This window comes from Podarcis pityusensis, assembly GCF_964106645.2.
Source record: "Podarcis pityusensis genome assembly, chromosome: 13".
Lineage (NCBI taxonomy): Eukaryota > Metazoa > Chordata > Lepidosauria > Squamata > Lacertidae > Podarcis > Podarcis pityusensis.
The window spans coordinates 40,306,693-40,323,040 of NC_138038.1; the positions used below are offsets into that span (position 1 = coordinate 40,306,693).

The following is a 16,348-nucleotide window of genomic DNA, read 5'->3' on the forward strand; positions in this document are numbered from 1 at the left end:
GGGAAATAAAGATGACTAAATGTGCTTCTTACACACGCAGAGAAATGCCACATTGTGCAAGACTAATGAGGTGTGGTGGGGCGGGGAGACCCAGACTGCCTCCTCCTGCAAGGGCCCCATGGCGCATATAAATCCCAGAACGTTCAGGGAGCGGACAGATACGACGAGAAGATCTGCAAAGATGAGAGGACAGACAAGAAGCTCTGCCAGCGCTGGGCTGCTTTTGCTGTTGGTCCTGACGGGTGAGTTCCTGGGCACAGCCTCTGGCGTGTGCAGCAGAGAGTTGGGTGAGAACGGAATGGTGCACACAGACGGGCACATAGGCAGGCTTGTTGGGGTGGGCAGAATGGGATGGCAGGATAAGTGCCTCCGAGGACGGAGGGATGAAAAGGGCAGCAGGGCACCACAGGGAAGGATGCTCAGCCCAGGAGCCAAAACCAGGATGGAAACCAGCTGGCTGAAAGTGGGCAGTAGTCCCAGGAATAGCTGCTCCCACAATAAATCCTTAAGCACTTTCAGTGTCATGAGACATTCTGTTGTTTTTGCTGCAAGCCTGGCAAGAGATAAGAAGAGCTGCCCTGCTTTAAATAGGCAGGCAGATGATGGGCAAGATATAGGCAAGATGAATGGAGGGGAAGGTCAACGGATACAATACCTAAGGTGGTTGGCAACCCACGCTGGCTGGAGCGGACGAGAACTGGAGCACAATATCTGGAGGGCTACTGGTTTCCTAACCATACTACAGGTCAGGAGGGGAGAAACTCGGACTTAGGGGGCCGAATGCGGCCCTCCAGACCTCTCCATGTGGCCCTTGGGCCACCTCACAGCTGGCTACACCTCTCAGCAGCCCTGCGGTGTGCCTTCCTTAAATGCTTTTGCTTGGGTAGAGGATGGTGCAGCAAGGCGGTATAGAAACCTCTGGTTTGTGTGTGGCTGGAGTGGACCCTGCTGTACAAAAGTAATCACCTGTGGCCCTTGGAAGGCTGCCAGTGAGGGAAGGTGGCCCTCTGGCTGGAAACGATTCCCTCGCCGCTGCTGTCGATCTATCTTCTGTTAATGGCGCAAGGTGTGGAGAGGAGTTATTTTTTACAAAAAAATAATTATTGGCACTCAGCAGAGGTTTTGAGGAAGGAAAGACTTCCTCCATTCACTGTGTTGCAACGTAAGTGGGGCAATGGTGGCAGTGATGGTGGTGGTTGTGGTGGTTGTGGTGGCGAGGAGCTTTCCCCTCCTCTGATTCATAGATGAACTTAAGGCAAAGGGCTCAGGAAGACAAAGATTGGGGGTTGGTGGGAGGTTGGGTTGCACTTCCCCTTCCCCTTATTGTGACTGATCTCCTGCTCCTTGTGACAGCTGTACAGCAAGCCTTCCTTCATTATTCCTTGCATTGCCACCAAAGTGCTGGCATCTAAGCCACTGGTGGCAATACCTGCAACAAGCCACTCGTCAGAGCTGCTTTGCCTGAAATGAAGAGATTTGGCCGATAAAGCTTTCTCCAGCATGGAGGCACAGTGATGGGGGGAAACTGCAGTCTTCAATTTGGGCAGGGGCTGCTGCCCCAGTTCCAGACATGAGGGGTGAGATGCCACTGAAAGCGACAGAAGTTTAAAGCAACCAAGCATCTTTCTAGTTATTGCTTATTGCTGTGAACCGCCCTGAGATCTTTGGATGAAGGGCAGGATACCAATTAAATAAAAATAAAAGAATTGTAAGCTTTCACGAGCTACACCTGACTTCAACAGATGCATGGACCGTAATCCTCAGCGAAAAAGGAAATATGTCAAAGTCTGTTAGACAGCCGAGGACCATGAAAGTTTATACACATGGGGGCGTAGAACATGGGGGTGCAGAAACAGGAGTTAAATGGCAATGGAGTGCAAAAAGGACACAGCCTGTGAAATATGTCAGCTAGAGCTAAAATGTACATGAAATAAGCACAGCTGTCCTTCTTAAGAGTTGTAACTGGTGATAACACTGCCATATTTGCATTACTAAGCAATTTAACATCTGTAGTAGGACAGGGAACTATTGCCTCTACTGAGACTCAGATAGGATCAAACTTGTTGATAAGTTGCAATTCAGCAGCTTCCTGCTGGAGTTTCCCCTTTGAAGCTCCTTTGGTCAAGGATGGCCATTCAGTTACTCATCATCATCATCATCATCATCATTTATTTATACCCCGCCCATCTGGCTGGGTTTCCCTAGCTACTCTGGGTGGCTTCCAGCTAAAGATTAAAATCATGACAAACTTCTCACATTGATTTCAGTGGGATCTCAGTGTGACTAAGGACTAGTTGGTTAGTTGGTTCGATGGGTATATATGAAGACAAGATGGAATAATAATGATAATAATAATAATAATAATAATAATAATAATAATAATAATAAATTTTATTTATATCCCGCCCTCTCCAGCCGAAGCCGGGCTCAGAGCGGCTAACAATAGTAAAATGATACAACATTCTAAAATCATTTCATTATAAAATTAATTCCAATCAGATTAATGGCAACCATTGGGCTAGAGTTCTGTGAGGATTGCCAAAGGAGGGAGTCAGGCTGTGCCACCTCATTTTGGCCTGGCAATTGCAGGTGATGAACCTGCGACCTTTCTAGATGTTGTTGGAGGGCCATAGATTTTTCATTCCTGGCTATTGATACTGTTGGGGTGGCCACACTTTGCCTTTAAAAGCTGTGTCATGGGCATGTTCAACATCTCCCTGCACAGAGTTTGGGGAAGTTTGTTCCCTGTTGAATTTTGGCCTGCCATGGAGTCATTAAAACCACAGAACCCATGTCAGGAAAAACAAGATCTCAGCCTCATCCAGGTCAGTTGATGCAAGACTGGTCACCCAGCCTCCTCTTTCTCTGCATGAAGTTCTCCTTTGCCCCTCAAAGCCCCAGAAGCTATTTGTTGGAAAATGTCTGAAGATGAGAACAAACCCAAGTAGATAACATGTGGCTTTGTGCCAAAATAATGTGGTCAACCCTGTTTTTTAAAAGAGAGTCCAGCCTTTCTCCCTGGGAAAGGTCAGGTAACCAAGAAGGATCTCAAACACAGACACACACAGTTTGCTAGCTGCATAACCTGTTTTTAAATTCCAGAGGTCAAACCTGCAGCTAAGATAAAAAAGCATCATCCCTGTACACTTCCATATCATCATTCTCCACCCAAATCTGGTATTAGATTAAAAGGGCTCTCTGTATTTTAATATTTCAGCTCAAAAGTAAAGGTTGCCTTGCACAGAGAGCAGGGGCATTGTTGGGGGTTGCCCAGGAGGCCTAAACCCCAGGTCTTTTGCCCTGGCCCCCAGATCCCCTGTGCACCAGACATTTAAAGTGCATTACTCTCCCCCCCCCCCAAGAGTCCTGGGACCGGTATTTTGTTCAGGGTACTGGGAAATACAGCTCAGTGGGGATAAACTACAATTCCCAGGATTCTTTTGTGGAGGTGCTTTAGATGTATGGTGTGCAGACAGAGAGAATAGTTCCTGGATCCCCTTGATTTCTGTGGTGGATCAAAGTGTTCCTCTGAAGTCACTGGGCACTCGTAGCAATCCCAGTTCCCAAGAACAGAATGACAGCTGAGGTGGGGCTAAAGGCGCCAACAGTCTGGCCTCTTGTGCAAAGCCTAATTATGATAAGCTGGTACATTATAAATAGCTGTGTTCCAAATTGTTGTGATAAGGAACAGGGTGGCTTCTTTCCTTTCTTTCCTTGCCTCTTCCCTCCTCCATTCCAAGGAAATGCCTGGCACACAGCTGTACAAAACAATTCGGCAGAGGAGAAGTGTTGTTTACCTCACTCTTGGGCGGTCTTCCCAGGCGTGCTCAGATCCAGTTCAGTTCCAGGCAGCTGCTGCAGGTGTCCCTTGCCAGCAAAATTTAAATAAAATTGGGAAACACTCGCACAAAATTGGCATTCATCATTATTTGCTTGCGCATCTTCCCATTAATCAATCGTTGATCCCACACTTTTCTCATCACAGTTGTGTGTGTTGTTGTTTTTAAATGTGTTATAGTGATAGGCTAAGTCAAGAGAGACCTTTCACTCCTGGAATTGTCAAACCTAAAGCTACAGGATGCGCTTGATTCCCTCCTGCAAAATGGTGGCAGTCTGGAGGGAGCGAAAAGGTGCCACTTGAAGTTCTAGATAGGGGAAATAGTTAAAAAATAAATTAAAAAATCCAAATGCCCTGCAAAGGGAAATCAAGCATAGCAGGGTGTGGAGTAGGCTAGATGGAACCTGCCTCCCTCAGTCGCTAAATTTTAACCTGCATAGGGGGCGTTGGCTTTAAAAACAAAGGCATATGGGAAAGTATTTTAAAAGCACGCTTGACCCCAGCTCCTCACAAGCAAAGAGCAATCCACTGTACCATATCAGATCTCATAGAACTACATGCGTCAACCAGCCTGGATTAAAAAACCAGGAAATGGTCCTAATCTGGGTGAAGGATGTTGACCTTGTGTTATGTGGCAAACTACATAAACAAACACTGCTCATTCAAAATTGGAGGGAGATTGCCGTTTCCTCTTTCCTGGGGAAAATTTTCGACCGGGCACAGTGTTGCTTCAGGAAATTGACCCTGGGCGTTAGGCGCTGGCTGAGTCACTGTTTGCTAGAGAGCTTTGCTTTCTCTCATGAGAGTGCATCTGACTCATGAAGGGCCAGGAAACAGTGCACTGGAAATGAGATAAGGACTGTCATAATCTCATCAGCCACAGTCTCCTGCATCTTCAACAGCTTTAGAGACCAGAGGAGACGCAGGCATGGACTGCATGGACTGTCACTCATTTCTAGTTACAGATGGGTAGCCGTGTTGGTCTGCCATAGTCGAAATAGAAAAATTCCTTCCTGTAGCACCTTAAAGACCAACTAAGTTAGTTCTTGGTATAAGCTTTCGTGTGCAAGCACACTTCTTCAGAAGAAGTATCTGTATCTGAAGAAGTGTGCTTGCACACGAAAGCTTATACCAAGAACTAACTTAGTTGGTCTTTAAGGTGCTACAGGAAGGAATTTTTCTATTTCGACTCATTTCTAGGACTGTTCCCGCCATTGAAGTAGCAAAGCGTGAAAAGGAAGCTGTGGTGGAAACCATCATGCAGGTCCTACCAGGCCTGGAAGAATTTCTAAGCAGGGATGGGGAGCCTGTGGCCCTCCAGGTGTGTGGTTGAACTCCCAGGTCCCATCAGCCACAGCCAGCATGGCCAATGGTCAGAGACGGAGGGAGCTGGAGTCCTGCAATACCCAAAGAGTCACAAGTTCTCCATCTCAGCTCTTGTGTATCTGAAGAAGTGTGCTTGCACACGAAAGCTCATACCAAGAACTAACTTAGTTGGTCTTAAAGGTGCTACTGGAAGGATTTTTTTTATTTTGACTATGGCAGACCAACACGGCTACCTATCTGTAACTGGAACCAAAGAGTCACAAGTTCTCCATCTCAGCTCTTGAGGGCTTCAGCCTGGCTAGGTGGGCCCCTGTGCAGAAAGAAGCTCAGTAGTGGCTGAGATGTTAAGGGAGCAGGGTGGCAAAATAATGGATGGAGACAAATATTGCTAATTGCTGCAGATCATTTGTGGCTGTTAGAGGCCAGTTATGCCTTGCGCTAAAGGGGGAAGGGGGAACCAATCTGCATTGAATTTGCATGTGGTAATTTGTATGCACGTTTAGAAATAATTACTTGTTGTATCTTGGTGATAGATACGTCTTTGTGTGCTTGCTCAGTCTGGTGACCAGGTGTTCTTAACTGTTGTTGGGCAACTTCAAGGCTCCTGATCTCCCTTTTGATGGTTTCTTGCCTTTAAAGCAGACTTGGACTGGACAGCCCTCAATCAGAGGGCACCTTCCAACAGGGGATAGTCCTCTGGTAGCCCTTCCAGACAGAAAACTGTACTTTGTAAAGAGGGGTGCATACCCCTTATTTAACATGCATGCCACTAAAGAGGGCAGCTGAAGGATCGGAAAGCCAAAGCAAAGAGCCAGTTCCCCCATGGATGTTTTAGGAAAGGTCAGGAAGTCCCCTCTTGCAGAATCAGTCTTGTGAAATTGTAGCCCATCCGCTAACATTGCAAGATACTGGAAACTGACGGTTGCAAAAATGTGCAGCCCTTCTGATGGCTGGCTAACAGATGGCTTGTGGCTTATCACCATTCATGTTGCCTTGACAGCCGTTGGAATAAACTCATTCATTCAGCTGCCAGTTAGTGATCAGGTGGACAAAGCTAAGTGGACAAGGCACCAGCAAAGGGGATCCAGGCCAGAACCATGCCTGGGAATGAAATAAAAATATTCGCGAAAAACCACAAAAAGCAGAAACCTGTTTTTAAAAGAATAGTGTCTCTCCCTGCCCTGCTGGAGTTTCGGATTACCACTCCCATCATCCTCATCAGCTGTGCTAGCTGGTTCTGATGGGAATTGCAAGCTGAAACATCTGGAAATCACCAGATTTGTGAAGGCTGCTCTGCATTCTTGCTGGCTTTGCATAATGGACAGTGATGGACCGCAGGGGGAAAACATAAAAAAAACCCTCAACCATTTTTCTCTTTCCACCAGGTCTTCAGCAAGGATCATCTGCCCAAGGTATGTGCCCTGAACTTAGAACTTTTCCTTATTCTGTTCTGTTCTTTTTTATATTATTTGTTTTAAAATTCCACTGTAACTAGCCCTGTTAAAGATCATAATATGTTTTTTAGAGTCTCAGAAGAAAAGAAAGACAACAGGTGGTTGTCCGAAGGAGCTTGCAATCAGCAGCTCTGGAGAGATGAAACTTGTCCTTCTTATTTGGCAATTTGATTACATAACGGGCTGAAAATATCTTAAATGATTCACAAGAGATGAATCTGAGCAAAGGGAGTCACACTTCTGTGTGGCTTCAGAGCTATTCAGGAAGTTGACTAAGGGGGTTAGAACAGGGTTGGGAAACCTCGGGCCTGGGGGCCGCACAACCCCTGTTGGTTGGACCAATGGTTTTGCAAAAAAGATGGATTATAAACGATGCGCAAAAGGGCAAATCTGCCATGCAAACTTGTACCACTTTCAGTTCTCCAAAAGAACCCTAGGAGCTGTAGTTTGAGAAGTGATGGGAGGGATGGTTCTTTGTCAGGGAATCTTCACATAAACATTATTCCCTGAGAAGAGGCAACAGCTATAAGATCCACTTAAAACTGCTATTCTAAACGCTCTTACTAAGGAGCAAGCTTCACTTAATGCAGTGGGACTTAACCTCTGGCTAATTCATGCGTAGGGTTGCATTGTGAGTCGCTAGCTATAGATCTGCTGTCACGACAGGTATGTCTATATGGTGTGTGTGAGTCACCTTGCTCTCTGCTTTCCCCCCAGCACTAAAATGTGGCATTCAAAAGCCCGTTATCCGGCTAGCAGGTGGACTGGATGCCCGGCGTGGCGAGTGGCCATGGCAAGTCAGCCTCCAGTACCGCGGAGAGCACTTTTGCGGCGGAAGCCTCATTAACGAGAGATGGGTCCTGACTGCGGCCCACTGCTTCTATGAGTAAGTCAAGACGGAGTGCCCCCTCTTGGTACCCACGGGAATTGCATCCTAAAAGACATCCAGCATCTTCTCTGAAGAGGCATTTTTACCCTTCTGTCTCCGATTGGAGGGAGTCTGTAACCACCTGCAATTTTTCCAAGTACAGTCGTACCTTGGTTGTTGCACGGAATCCGTTCCAGAAGTCTGTCCAACTTCCGAAAATGTTCGACAACCAAGGCACAGCTTCCGATTGGCTGCAGGAGCTTCCTGCACTCCATCGGAAGCCGTGTCAGCCGCGTCAGACGTTCGGGTTCCAAAGAACGTTCGCAAACTGAAACACTCACTTCCAGATTTGTGGCATTCAGGAGCCAAAACTTTTGAGTCACAAGGCATTCAGGATCCAAGATATGATTGTACTTGTGTTAGAAAACAAACAAAACAAAAATGTTTTGATTGCTTTAAAAAGTGCCTTCATTGAAACACCCTGCAGAATTCTTTTTTTTTATAAAAAAATAGTTTTAGCCTATTAAACAAACGGATCGACAAAACACGGCAACCCTAATATTTATAGATCTGTCATCATTATCAGTGCTTTCCGTGGTTTTAAGCTACCGTATCCAAAGCGAGGTTATTGCTATATACAAATACTTTTAAGGCGTTGTAATATCCCCACAACATGGATGGGAAGCTGAAACAGAGAGAGGGGAATTGCTGAGGCTACCTCATTAAGGAAAGTAAGAAGCAGGGCTTTTTTCCAGCCGGAACTCAGTTCCAGCACACCTCAGGTGGACGCCATTGCCATTATAAGAGAACTAAGGGGACGCAGGTGGCGCTGTGGGTTAAACCACAGAGCCTAGGACTTGTCGATCAGAAGGTCGGTGGTTTGAATCCCTGCGATGGGGTGAGCTCCCGTTGCTCGGTCCCTGCTCCTGCCAACCTAGCAGTTTGAAAGCACGTCAAAGTGCAAGTAGATAAATAGGTACTGCTCTGGCAGGAAGGTAAACAGCATTTCCGTGCGCTGCTCTGGTTCGCCAGAAGCGGCTTAGTCATGCTGGCCACATGACCCCGAAGCTGGGTCCCTCAGCCAGTAAAGCGAGATGAGCGCTGCAACTCCAGAGTCGGCCATGACTGGACCTAATGGTCAGGGGCTCCTTTACCTTTACCTTTAAGGAGGTGTTTGTGGTGAGTTCCAGCACCTCTCCCAAAGGTTTCAGCCAGGGAGTCTTTTCCAGACCTACCTGGAAATGCCAAGGTTTGAAACTCGGCCCTTTTGCACGCAGACCCCATGTTCTGCCTCTCAGCCATGGCTCTTCCCTTATTAACTTGCAGCTGAGGTGAGGTTTAAACCTCCGCTGGAGCTTCCAAGTTACAACACACGGCAGAAGTTGAGACAAAAAGAGACTGGCGGGTAGGAAGGGGGTCATTGCATCAGCTCGTGAACAAAGCAAGCAAGGGGCCCCTGCGCCCATTCTGCAGATTCAAGAGTGCACTGCGAGAGATTCTCAAACACGGCTCTTTCTCTTTTCCTCCAGGCTGGGAATCAAAATCTGCGCATCTGACTGGAAAGTGGTGCTGGGCCGCGTGAAGCTGACAGGCAGGTCTCAAAGGGGGCTGGAACGCAACGTCTCTGACATCATCCCTCACAAGGACTACGTCAATTACGACAAAGGCGATGACATCGCCCTGGTGCGCCTCAGCGAGCCTGTGAGCTACAGCCGGGACATTGCTCCCATCTGCCTGCCGTATGCCAACCACCGATTTGCCTTCGGGACGCAGTGCTGGCTGAGCGGCTGGGGAGAAGTCGCCAATAACGGTGAGTGAGGAACGGGGGTCTCTCTGGTCAGAGGGGGAGGAGCACATGGGTCTTGCTTCTGTGGTTGAGCTGTGGGTGCAGAAGGTTCCAGGTTTGGCCCTACCAGCTCTGCTTAAAAGGATCAGGCAGCAGGTAGGCCTGGGAGAAGGAGTTCGATTCAGCTCACATCTATCAAACCCATGCTTTCTGAAACTATACGGAAACCGAAACCGCAGCCATCCTTTGAAACGTGTGCTTATCCAGACTTTGCAATATGGTTGCGCAACCATAGAACCTTTACCAAAATGCGTGTGTTCGGGGGCGGAATGTGCAATAAAACGGGAATATATTGGTGAAAAGAACATGCAAAAGTGCATGACGTTAGGATAAATTGCTTTCAAAAAATGAGACAAAACTGCATACAAAAATGTGTGTGTTGGGATAAATTCACACTGAGATGCTGAAGAATTTTCAGGAGGATTTTTAAAAGGGGAAATTCACAAATTGCTGCAGAAATGTAGAGAAGTGAATTTAAGACTGTGGAAATAAGAAGCTGAGAGAATGGAGAAATGACAGATTCTTCCATCCCTAGACTGCCTGGTGATGGAAAAGGGCCCATCCCTGAGAGCCACTGCCAGTCAGAGGAAGCAATACTAGCCTAGGTGGACTGAGGGTTCTACATAGGGCAGGTAGCTTTTTGCATTCCTAATTCAGGTGCTGGCTTCACCAGGCCTTATGGGAAGGGCCATAGTTCATCAGCAGAGCATCTGCTTCACATGCAAAAGGTCCCAGGTTCACTCTATGGCATCTCCCAGTAGGGCTGGGAATGTCCCCTGGGGAAATCCCTGGACAGCTGCTGCCAGTCAGTGTGGACGACAGATGGAGCCATGGTCTGCCTCCATATAAGATTGAATGGTGGTTTCATCAGATCTTTGGCAGTGTGTGTGAGAGACCTGTGATTAGGGGCCAACCAACATGATCAGGGGTTGCTATAATCATCTTCTGCCCAGCTGCCTGGGACCACCTAATAATATTCTAACTGTGCCCCTTGCTCCCCTCCAGTCACCCTGCCAAAACCCATGAACCTCCAGGAGATGACCGTAGACCTGCTGACCAGCGACACCTGCAACTGCATCTACAGCAACCTACGCAACAGGAGGATCGTCAGCCCAGCTCGGCCCGGCATGGTCTGTGCCATGACTCCTGACCGCAAGAGGGGTCCCTGCAAGGTCAGCAAAAGAGGAGTGAAACTGTCAAAGGAAGGATGTGGGTGGAATTGTGCTTCCCAACAAGACAGGCCCTGCCTTGCAAGATCAGGCCTAAATGCTTTATGTTTCAAGCAACTTCGTAGCCCCTACAGACATGCAAATATGAGTTTGTGAGTAATGCCTGGAGAAACATCAGAAGCCATCTGGCAGCTCAGCAAGGCTTCCAATAGTGAAGGGGTGCTGCTGCTTCAGGGCATGGTATAAGTCTCCACCTCTCCACCATCACATTGGCTAGCATAGATAAAACACAGAACCATCAAGAGAGTGGGTGCAACAGCACATCCCCATGCATTTATATGCAGAAACAAGTATTATTTCAGGGATGGGGAACCTGTGGCTCTCCATAAGGGTTGCTGGGCTCAAAGTTTGGGCACTTTCTCCCTGACACGCACAACATCATTGTGCATTCCCCATTTTCCCAAGTATGATTGTGCCGGAATTAGAGCGACCAGTTTTAGGCTGCAATCCTCCACCCCATATATCTGGGAGTAAATGTCATGGAATTGAAAAGGACTTACATCTGAGTGGGGCTGGAGGCAATGCTAGTCTTACTTAGAGTAGACCATTGAAATGAATGAACACAATGACCTTGGGTCCATTTGTTTCAATGGGTCTACTCTGTTTAGCATTGGATACAACTCTATTTTTTTTTCCTTTTGAGGGCAGAGAAGTGAAGACTAGTGATTGTCTTCACCATGTCTGGCTAATTGACAAATTTTATTATTATTATTATTTATTTATTGAATTTCTATACCGCCCTATACCCGGAGGTCTCAGGGCGGTTCACAGAAAGGATCACAGAAGCCCAGCTCTATCCATTAGCTGCCACTGGCGAAAAATAAGCCAACTCCTCTGGGCCATTTACTAGTGAAACCAGCAGCCAGCAGCCAGCATAGCAACAAAACATTATGCACACCTGTGTTACAAAGCTCCTCTTTCCACCCCAGGGCGATTCAGGTGGCCCTCTGGTCTGCATGGAGGATGGCTATTGGTTCCAGGCAGGGATCTTGAGTTTCTCCATGGGCTGCAGACAGTTCTTTGGCCCCACCGTCCTGACCGACACCGCTTTCTACGCCGACTGGATCAAGCGTTATGTTGAAAATGCCACCTTTGCCAACCAGCCCGAACCCCGGCCCAATACAACCGACAAGTACATGTGCACAGGTATGGGTCTTTACCTAGGATTGCTGCAACTATATGGTTTCACAGCATGGGTTGGGAAGTCTGTGGCCCTTCAGGACTGTATTGCTGGGTCTCCAATTCCCATCAGCCCAAGCCAGCGTGGCTCCTGGTCAGGGATGGTGGGAGCTGTAGCCTAGCAACATCTGAAAGCATAAGATTCTTCTTATGTTCTTCTGACACCATGTTTTCCTCTGCACCGGTTTCCAGGCTGCGGGGTGATGAAAGCAGATAGGCCTGGCGGAGGGGCAGAGGGTATCTGGCCCTGGTACGTGAGCCTTCGGCACAAGGGTCAGCACGTCTGTGGAGCCACCTTGATCGCTGAGGACTGGGTCATCACCTCTGCACAGTGCTTCATTGGGTGAGTGGAGATTGCATGGGCAAAGTTTTCCTGGTGGTCTCTGGGCAGGAGAATGTGACATCCTGTGTCATGCTAGCCTACTTTGGATTCTTGATGATGGCATCTTCTCCTGCAGCAGCTTCTATAACCTTCATGACTTCCCCCATGGCTGAAACTGCTTATGATGGGGTGAGCAGAGAGCTGGATTTTCCCCTCTCTTGCCATTCACTGCTGGTTTTGACTGCTCTCTGCAATATGTTATTTAGCGTTCTTTTAGGTAAGATATTCTGAAACAATCATAACGTAATAATTAAGGGAACCGGGCATCATTGATTCAGGCTGTGGAATAAACCACCCTGAGTGGACTTCACAATAAATTAATCCAGTTAAGGGTTTCTCTGCCTGAAAGCCAGGATGTTGATGGCCTTCTTTTTTGGCTGCTCTATCTTTTGTTAACAGCCAGAAAAATCTCAACAGGTGACGCTTTCTCCAGTCAATTTCAGTTGTTGAATTTCTGCCCAGTGCCCAGCTGTTAAAGGTACACAGCAGCCTCCCAGTGGGAAAAAGGCATGGCATATTCTGGCTGCAGAGTGCAGAAAGTTAATCCCACTTAGTCATATAGACAGTATTTGGTATGTCTTGAAAGCTCAATGACTGAGGGTGTGTAGATGCAGTGTAAAGGTAAAGGGACCCCTGACCATTAGGTCCAGTTATGACCGACTCTGGGGTTGTGGTGCTCATCTCGCTTTGCTGGCTGAGGGAGCCGGCGTACAGCTTCCAGGTCATGTGGCCACCATGACTAAGCTGCTTCTGGCGAACCAAAGCAGCACACGGAAATGCCGTTTACCTTCCCGCCGGAGCGGTACCTATTTATCTACTTGCACTTTGACATGCTTTTGAACTGCTAGGTTGGCAGGAGCAGGGACCGAGCAACGGGAACTCACCCCGTCACGGGGATTCGAACCGCCAACCTTCTGATCGGCAAGTCCTAGGCTCTGTGATTTAACCCACAGTGCCACCCGTGTCCCTATGTAGATGCGGTTGTAGATGCAGTGTAGTAGCTAAGAATTTTGAATCAGGGCATCCCCAGGTGAAATCTCTCCTCTGCTGGGTGCATTGGGTAGGTGGCCTTAGGCAAGCTCCTGCATCTCATGTGTGGCATGCGGGTGAGGAGGGGTTACCTCACAGGACTGTTGTAAGCATTCACAAGATAATATTTGTGAAGTGCTTCGTGCATTCGACATTGCTCTGCGATACTCAAGTAGTATTATTACACTCAAGAGTCCTGGCTCCCCTAATTGCTGACTGCGGCCTCCTGGACCTGTTTTGGTGTGTGCAAAACATATCAAGGCCAACCAAGTCCATGAAAATTCTGCAACCCAAATGCATGCTTCAATTCCTCCTGTCTTCTGTTTGTCAGGCTCCAGGAACCCGAGGGCTGGGAGGTGCTGCTGGGTGAGCAGCGGGAAGCGGGCGAGCAGACGTGGCAGGAGAAGAGGGCCATCCAGCAGATTGAACTCCACGGTGCCTATGTGGAGGCGAAGGAAGGTCACGACATTGCGATGGCCAAGCTGTCCCAGCCTGTGGTGTTCAATGACAGAATCCGGGCCATCTGCGCCCCGTACGCCAACCACCAGTTCCCCTTTGGCTCTACCTGCTGGACCCGCGGACAGAGAATCGGTATGTCGGGGAGGAGCATGGTGTGACTGTGCAAGATTATCTTATTTATTTATTTTTTATTTATTTATACATACCCCGCCCATCTGGCTGGGTTTCCCTAGCCACTCTGGGCGGCTCCCAGCAGAATATTAATAATAATAACAAAAAAGTAATAAAACATCAAACATTAAAAGCTTCCCTAAACAGGGCTGCCACGGCTGTCTTCTAAAAGTCAGATCGGGGTAGGCAACCTAAGGCCCATGGGCCAGATGCAACTCAATCGCCTTCTCAATCCGGCCCATGGACGGTCCGGGAATCAGCGTGTTTTTACATGACTAGAATGTGTCCTTTTATTTAAAATGCATCTCTGGGTTATTGTGGGGCATAGGAATTCATTCACCCCCCCCCCAAAATAGTCCAGCCCACCACATGGTCTGAGGGACGGTGGACCAGCCCACGGCTGAAAAAGGTTGCTGACCCCTGAGTCAGATAGTTGTTTATTTCCTTGACATCTGATGGGAGGGCGTTCCACAGGGTGGGCGCCGCTACTGAGAAGGCCCTCTGCATGGGTGGGGAATCCTTTCCTGCCAGAAAGGACCACCTTCTCTCTCTTCCAGAAGCCACATGTGGGTGGTGGGCAGGGCCAGAAGCTAAAACGAGCAGAGGAACAAATGTTTATTTTGCCCCTGTGCATTAAGGGTTGCTTCTGCACATGCTCACACATCCCACTGGACTCTTCATCTAGGCAGGCAAGAAGCACCATCTGAGTTCCAGTGCGCATTCTAGGCAGGCATGAATATGCAAAGCAGGGCTAGTGAGGAGGCGTGGCCTGGGGGAGAGTCCCTTGCAGGCTTGATGGGAGAGGACTGGAGGGCTGCATTCTGAGCCCTGGGCCTTAGAGTCCCTCTTAGATTCTGCCAGGGTTAAAGGGATGGGGGAAAGTGCCACAGTCTTAGGGAGGGGGGACTGGTGACTGGGAGCAGCTACCGAGACCACATAACACCGGTCTTGAAAGACATACATTGGCTCCCAGCATGTTTCCGAGCACAATTCAAAGTGTTGATGCTGACCTTTAAAGCCCTAAATGGCCTCAGTTCAGTATATCTGAAGGAGCGTCTCCACCCCCATCGTTCTACCTGGACACTGAGGTCCAGTGCCGAAGGCCTTCTGGTGATTCCCTTGCTGCGAGAAACCAAGTTACAGGGAACCAGGCAGAGGGCCTTCTCAGTGGTGGCGCCCACCCTGTGGAACACCCTCCCACCAGATGTCAAAGAGAACAACTACCAGACTTTTAGAAGACATCTGAAGGGAGCCCTGTTTAGGGAAGCTTTTAATGCTTGATGTATTATGGTATTTTAATATTTTGTTGGAAGCCACCCAGAGTGGCTGGGGAAGCTCAGTCAGATGGGCAGGGAATGAATGAATGAATGAATGAATGAATGAATGAATGAATAAAATAATTATCCCTGGCATGGCTTACCAACTCATGATCTTTCCATCTTTATCTAGATGGCAATTTGAGTTTTCCGGGCAGCGTGGAGATCAAACTCCTTGGCCCCAAGGAATGCAACTGCATCTATAACAAGACCAGCGACGTGGGGGAAGAGATCCCCATCACCTCTCAGATGATGTGTGCCACGCCCAGTAAAAGCAACATGCGCTGCCAGGTAAGGGGAGGTCAACACCTCTTGTGCTGGAAGGATGTTTGAAACAGATGGGGGGGGGGAATATGGTCAGTTATAGCCAAATCATCCCACATTTTGGGTACTAAATATCACCTCCCCCTTCCACTGAGCTCATGGCACAGCCTGCCAGGATGGTCCCTGTTGTGTCTTTCTGCATGTGTCAGCAGCAGCAGTGCTTTATGGCAGGGTGCTTTGTGGCAGAACTGCTCAGATGGCAGTTTTGCAGCAGTTTTGCAGCACTCTGATTCAGCCCTATGTATACCCTGTTTCCATGTAGTAATCACATGAGTTGCAAGATCCTCTCTCTAAGGCAGCCTTTCTCAACCTGTGGGTCCCCAGATGATGTTGAACTACAATTCCCATCACCCCTAGCTAGCAAGGCCAGAGCTCAGGGATGATGGGAGTTGTAGTCCAACAACATCTGGGGACCCACAGGTTGAGAACCACTGCTCTAAGGTAAGGTTACCAGATTTTTTTCAATGAATCCAGGGACACTTTTCAACTTCAATGGATTTTGTATGGGGACTGATTTGTAAATCCGGAGACTGTCCCTGGGAAACGGGGACATCTGGTAACCTTACTCTAAGGAGGTGAATTAAATTAGGGTCTCCAAGGTTTGCCCTTTTTTTAATTGCAGGGTTCTAACTTCCATCACTCCCAACAACACAACAGGTCTTTGCTACACACTTCTGATGTCTCCAGTTTCGTGTACAGTTCATAAAAAGAAATCTGAATGCTTATAATTTAAAGCCATTTTATACCAGAACAAGAAATAATGTAGAATTTCAGATCAATGATTTTTTTTAAAAAAATTGTACTGTATAACTTAATGGAACAATGTCTATCAAAATAATCCTCAGTGTAGAAGCCAAATGCCATCAGAGTAGAAGAGCCTCTAATTTCAGGATAACAAGAAAATAACACTTTCACCAGCTATCAATC

At 47.9% G+C, this 16,348-nt stretch overlaps 1 protein-coding gene across 1 annotated transcript in view; it reads left to right on the forward strand.

Annotated features, from left to right (window-relative positions):
• Window positions 1-16,348, forward strand: part of PRSS53 (serine protease 53) — a 20,414-nt gene continuing 4,066 nt past the window's right edge. Inside the window, exons 1-9 of the mRNA XM_080978902.1 lie at window positions 1-242; window positions 6,550-6,576; window positions 7,336-7,504; window positions 9,016-9,296; window positions 10,338-10,504; window positions 11,491-11,707; window positions 11,933-12,083; window positions 13,483-13,742; window positions 15,231-15,388. Coding sequence (XP_080835028.1) covers window positions 20-242; window positions 6,550-6,576; window positions 7,336-7,504; window positions 9,016-9,296; window positions 10,338-10,504; window positions 11,491-11,707; window positions 11,933-12,083; window positions 13,483-13,742; window positions 15,231-15,388 — 1,653 coding nt within the window. The 5' untranslated portion in view covers window positions 1-19. The remainder of the gene's footprint in view (window positions 243-6,549; window positions 6,577-7,335; window positions 7,505-9,015; window positions 9,297-10,337; window positions 10,505-11,490; window positions 11,708-11,932; window positions 12,084-13,482; window positions 13,743-15,230; window positions 15,389-16,348) is intronic.